General features: G+C 39.3%; 1 protein-coding gene across 1 annotated transcript in view; it reads right to left on the reverse strand.

Annotated features, from left to right (window-relative positions):
* SLC7A13 (solute carrier family 7 (anionic amino acid transporter), member 13) overlaps positions 1 to 6,044 on the reverse strand; it is a 6,712-nt gene extending 668 nt beyond the window's left edge. The window contains exons 1-3 of the mRNA XM_010006408.1: positions 5,321 to 6,044; positions 2,519 to 2,650; positions 495 to 859 (exon numbers count right to left, since the gene is read on the reverse strand). Of these exons, the coding sequence (XP_010004710.1) occupies positions 495 to 859; positions 2,519 to 2,650; positions 5,321 to 6,044 (1,221 nt within the window). The remainder of the gene's footprint in view (positions 1 to 494; positions 860 to 2,518; positions 2,651 to 5,320) is intronic.
* Between the last annotated feature and the right edge of the window lie 290 nt (positions 6,045 to 6,334).

Here is a 6,334-nt window from a genome sequence, read left to right on the forward strand (position 1 = left end):
GCACCTAGAAGAAACTCAGGATTGGATGCCTACAAGAAGCCTTGACAATAAGCATACAACTCTAACCCATGTTTCTGACAGCTAGATTGAGATTAAATTAAATTTATCCTTAGTGTCTGTGGCTGTGTCAAGAAAGATCAGAATAGATCAAAGTTTAATTAACCATGAATGGCCACTTTGGATCCCACACTACTCTGGTTACTGCTCCACACTGCTATGGTTTCCCATTTCACATTGTTTGCACATCTCACCCGTTTTGCATATATCCATCCCTTGTTTTCAAGGGCAAGCTCTTTGTGGCAGAGGCCATCTGAAATTTTTTCTTTTCCTTCTACGGTGTGAAGTCAAGTGGTTGCATAAGGCTCTACATTACAACCATAATTTATTTTTGTAGTCTCTAGCCACTTTTGTCTTGCTTTTGTTCTGTAACTTTTGCATGCTACTAAAAAAAAAAAAAAATCTGTAAAATTATTTTAGAACTTATTTCCATTTACCTTGTATGGTCGATGCAGGTGAGGTTCCCGGTATCGAAGTACAATCAGGCTTGTACAAGTCATTCCAATCATAAGCCAGGCAGAAAATCCAAAGTAATTTGTTAACATAAGAAGGTCAGAGGGGATTATAAAAATTGATGCAATGATGGTTGAAAAAATCATGGCTGGTGCTGGAGTACAGGAGTGGACATTAAGCATGGATATTAAAACAGGTAAATGTCCTGACTGGCTTCCAGCATAGCTTAATCGACCAAGTGTGAACATGCTGCTGTTGAGGGCACCAAATATTGAGACAGCAACAGAGAGAGGAATGATCCAGGCAACAGAGGGGATCACTCGATCAGCCCAAGTGACTGCCACAGCAACTGCAAGAAAGCAAAGCATTACTGTAGTGTAGGTATCGTCTGAATTACTGACAGACTCAACAGAAATTAAACTTAAAAAATATTAAATACCCATTATTTACCAGCAATGTCTGGTTTTTTGTTGCAGTAGTCAAAAACATGAATAATCTAATCCTAGAAGTACTTAATTCAGGAGTTAAAAATTTCCAGGGGGGGTGACAGCAAGAAGTGCTGCCTGCCAGAGCATGCCTGGTAAACCTGCTGGGACCCATCCCAGGGTAACGGACTGCCCAGCAGGAACAAGCCGCATCTCACCACCATGAATCACATGTGAACTCACACAGGCAGGGCCATGCAGGGAAGAAAATGAACATATTAGTTCCCAGTGTGACCACCATGGTGACATGATCTACTGTTACGAAGAAACTGCCAACATGAGAGCATGTACATGCAGAGGCAGGTCAGTGAGTGTGTTATTATTAATGAGTTTTTTCTTTAGCTAGAAACAGGAAAGATTATTTCTGAATAAGAGATATCCAATATTTCTTGGAAATTAGCTACAGCCTGGACTGTGGCAAGGACTAATACTGACTGGGTCTATAACCAGCTGTCACAAGGAATATTTCTCGCAGTGATCTGTACTGTGTTGGAGGTTATTAGAGTAGGGGAAAACAACCCCCCAAAAATGTAGTGAACTAACAAGAACTGCAGCAATGCATAGCAATGCATAGCAAAAAGAGCTATAATTTCAAGGCTTTCTCCTCAGCTGACACAGATAAGCACAGCTCTGCTGGTATGTTTGGAGCTGCTTGTGCCAGCTGGGCAGCTGCTATTCATGGATAGTCCAGTATCCACTGTCCCTTTCATTGTTGGCTGGATCTGCAGCTGTATGCATCTCTCCCAGCAGATAGCCTGGTAATGGCTGAGCAACTCGAGGTTGATGAGTGACGGCTACACGGGCTCCCATTTATGTTATTTGCTGTTTTCACAGAAAATAATTAAATAAATACATGAAGATTGTTCCATCCAGATGCTGTATGTTTTCTGTCACTCCTGGAAGCAAAGTCTGACAACTCAGTCCCATTAGAGTGGAATTTAAAAGGTGCTGTATGTGCAATCAAGGAGAAATACAGCTCCTGTTGGACCTTTTCCTGGACAGCTTATTGATGCAGGATCTGAGAGAGGCTTTACATAAATTTGACCTATGTATAGGCTCTTCTAAGGAATCACATATTTATCATGAATAACACACAGACACAGAAAATGGCTGCACTTTTGTGTCCACAGATTTTTCTACAAAAAATAGTAATGGCTTTAGCCTGAGACACCATGAGGTTGGGGAGGAAGGAGAGATTATTAAAATCTACAGGAAAATATGGGTCTTCTCTATATGCAACAGAGACCTGATCTTCACACAATTTTCCAGGTTTTAATATACTTCTGATTTCTTTTTAGGCAGTGCAGGTATAAGCCAACATTTTCAAGATCTAGTAATATCTGTCTGCATTCACTCCAGTTTGTGCCATACAGTAAAATTAAACAAGAATACTCTGTTAAAACTTAGAATGAAACCCAAACTTCCTGACTGTAAAGTTAGATGAACAGTAAGTTGACATCAGATGTGTACACTAATGGACCCCACTTTTTTCACTTTAAAATGAAAAAAAACCAAATGCATACCTGAAGAGACTATTTCCTTTGGTGTGAGGACAGTCAGATATGAGATGTTCACTAGTAAATAAAAAACAATTACTGCAGGAACAGCAGTCATCACGGTCAAGGGGATATTTCTGCTAGGGTTTTTCATCTCTTCTGAAAAATATAATTTATAAAAACTAATAAAGCAATCAATGAAACTTCTGTAAGTGTGTTTCAGTAGCAAATCTGCACAGAGCTTGTCAAAACTGTCACCAAAGTCCTGCCCCAACCCCTAATCATGGGTCCTAAGCTACATGGCTTGCAAGATCCTACAGTTTTTCTCAAATAATTTATCATCAAAGAAGTCTAAACAAAATACTTTTCATGTTTCAAATATCTTTTTTCTTACATAGATATTTTTACTATCTTGAGAGAAGGGACAGATAGAGGCCTGATAGACTGATAAAAAGTTACAAGAGGGCTGGTAATTAGATTAGATACTAGAGGAAATTCTTCACTATGAGGGTGGTGAGACACTGGCACAGGTTGCCCACAGAAGTTTGATGCTCCATCCCTGGAAGTGTTCAAGGCCAGGCTGGATGGGGCCCTGAGCAACCTGGTCTAGTGGGAGGTGTCCCTGCCCATGCAGGGGGGTTGGAACTAAATCTTTAAGATCCTTTCCAGTCCAAACCATTTTGTGATAACTTTTCTTTTATTTAACAAATACTTGACGTATATTAGAAAATTTGTTTAGTAAGAACTTTTCAACTAGACATACTTTTAAATCACAAGCCTGAACATCAGACTTTACAGTCAGCTTAATTATTCTTACATCACCTCACTAGACTTGACCTGAAACTTTCTGAGTATTTTCCTATTCCTGCACAAAACCTTTGTCTTCACTCTTATACCAAGAAATACAGAAAACATAGTCAGAAGAGACTAAAGGTACTGACAAAAGAGCAGTAATGCAGTGGCTTTAAAAGGGGGGCAATCCCAGCTGGATTCTGCTGTTAATTATCTTTCCCAAGGCAAGGCTAGCAGACAAAAACTACAAACTTTGCAGCTGAGCAACTGAGGCACTGGCACACATTCCTGATCATGTGATAGCTGCAGTAAAAGATGGAGCTGGTTTTCAGAGCCCTAATAATTTATCCTTGTCTGAGTCAAAAAGAATCTTTCCATCTCTTTCACTCCTTCATCTCTTCCCTCTCATTCCTTCTCCCCCTCCATTTTCCTCAGTATTAAAAAAGGTTTTCCTGAGTATTACCAAGCAGTAACTCACATGGGGGAAGAAGTGAAAAGTGAAATGTGCTCTTTTTAGGACACGCAAATCCTTTTCCTCCCTCAAGTATAATTTGTCTTCTGTCCAGAACATCATCTTTGAGCCTGCCACAGCATTGCCTGTAGTGCACAGCGCCAGAGGGACTGAATGAGCACAACAGTGACATTCAGATACGGGTTATCAAAGACTTTGGGATTTATTTCAAATATAAGAAATGCACTTGGTAATTTTGAGCCCAGAAGAGGAAAATCACTACAACTGCAAACTTAAATTTGTCATTCCATTTTTTTTGCTATTCATTGCAGTTCTGCTGTCCAGCTGGCACCTGAAGTGTTAGCTGAAGCTCACACAAATGAAGCTACTCTTGAAGAATTGGAAATTCAGTTCAGAAGAGGACTATTGCATTGGTTGCATCTGGCTTAACAGCTGTGCTGCCCAGTGAATGGTAGCTACTGCTACTGCTAGCTGATCAGAAAATATTACTATTTTACCATTAATTTTGTATTTTGTCAGGCTTATAAAGCTAAATGTTTGCCTTTAAAGAAATCCTAAGATTTTAAAATTATACTTAGCTCATTTCCATCACTTTTCTTTATTGCAGTATATAGTTACCAGTGGAATAGCTGAATTGTAACAGCATGGGTGATTTTTTTTTAACATTAACCCAATTTTCACATTGTTCTCACCACTGAACTTTGTGTCATGTGTTTCATTCAGTTTATTTAATGTTTTACATGTGGTCAACGGAGGTCAATGGATAAACAGAGGTAAAGATATAAAAGCAATATCCATTTGCTTACAACTCGATTCCATAAATCTAAAACACTATTCATTTAACTAATGACGAACGTAACTAATATGAACATTGTCTCTACAGCTTTCATGAAAAATACTCTATTGATACTGCCACGTGTCATCAGAAACAGAATAGGAAAAATGAATGGATATTCAAAAAGGTTTTGAATGTTTAAAATTGAGCAAAAGTTATATAAAAAGATGTATCTCACTTCTCTTAGCTGCTTCTTCACCTTCTGTGCACAACTATCTTCCTAAGGAAGTGACTACTGACCATCCTATCTATCCTGTAAAATTACTGTATTTTAACACAATTCAGAACAAATTTGTCCATGTACACACCAGCTGCATCACCTGAGAGATGGCACAGATATTTAAATACAAATTTATCAATTATCTTTTTTGATTGGGTCCTTACTATGCACATAGTCTGACATGGATAACTTAATCTTTTTCTAAAAATGTACTGACAAAAACCAAATGCAACTTTTTAAGGCATGAAAAAAAATCTGTTTATACATGAGATTTTGAATTAACCATTCTGATTCCTCCAGTACTACTTTAGAAATGCCAGTCTGATTCTGAAAAGTGCACAAGAAGCACCAAACCTCCCCAGAGAGGAATTACACCTCTTTTACCAACAAACAGGACTCGTGTAAAACATGAGAGATCCTATGGTCTTTTAGGAGAGCTATGTTCTACCAAGATGAGTGGAGGAACATAAGAAGGGCAACTGCAGAACAAAATCTGAAGGAGTGACATACCTGCCATATAATTGAGGGACCACCAACCACCATATGCATAAAGTCCTTGGAAGAAGGCTTCAGCAACCTGCGACGCACTGGGGATCTCTGAGCTGAACGCTTCCTCAAACCTGGCCAGTCTGTCCTTTCTCCCACCAACAAGAAGAACTATGCCACCAACAGCGATTACAGACAAGGCTACCATCTTCAGCAGAGTGAAAACTGTCTGCACCCAGGCAGTCATCTTGACACTGCGGCCATTCAAAATCCCCAAAGACCAGAGAACAGCCAAGGCCAAGCATTTCTTCAGCACTTCTGGTGCAGGGCAAATGCCATAGAAGGGCTGGGTGGCGTATTCAGCAAACAGCAGGGCTCGAGCTGCATTTGATGCTGGCTTGGCAAACGTAGATGTCCAGATAAAGACAAAAGCAGGTAGGGATCCAAGGCCTCTTTTAATATGGTTGTATTCTCCTCCGGAAAAGGGCAGAGCAGTTCCCAACTCCGCATAGCAGAGTGAACCCATGAGAGAAACCACTCCAGATGCAGTCCAGATGGTTAGTGCGATGCCAACATTGAGTAAGGAATGCTTTAACACTCCTGTGGGAGACACAAAGATCCCTGCTCCAACAATTGATCCTATAATAAAACTTACCCCATTGAAATAACCTATATTTCTTTTCAGTTGAATCTTGTCATTTTCTTTTTTTTTTAAATCTCTGGCATCATTGTTCTTTCCTTTTCCCATTTTTTTTCTGTTTTGTTTTTGTTGTTGTTTTTGGTTTTTTTTTCACAGCAGACTATATGACTTCAGGGGCTGGATTACATGGATTTCCCTCTTGTTTTGTTGTTAGCAGCCCTACTCACTAGTTATGCGAAGCTTGGCTTAATCATTTAGAAAGGAGAACATACTTCAGGTTTTGATCCTTTGTGTGTGAAGATGATTAACCAAATACTTCAAGAAACGCTGGCAAATCATGTACATGTTGGTTTAATATGTACTTCAGAAATTGTTAAGGTCTGGGAATATTTTTAAAG

The sequence above is a fragment of the Chaetura pelagica genome, unplaced genomic scaffold, assembly GCF_000747805.2.
Source record: "Chaetura pelagica isolate M959 unplaced genomic scaffold, ChaPel_1.0 scaffold76, whole genome shotgun sequence".
In the NCBI taxonomy this organism is placed as follows: domain Eukaryota; kingdom Metazoa; phylum Chordata; class Aves; order Apodiformes; family Apodidae; genus Chaetura; species Chaetura pelagica.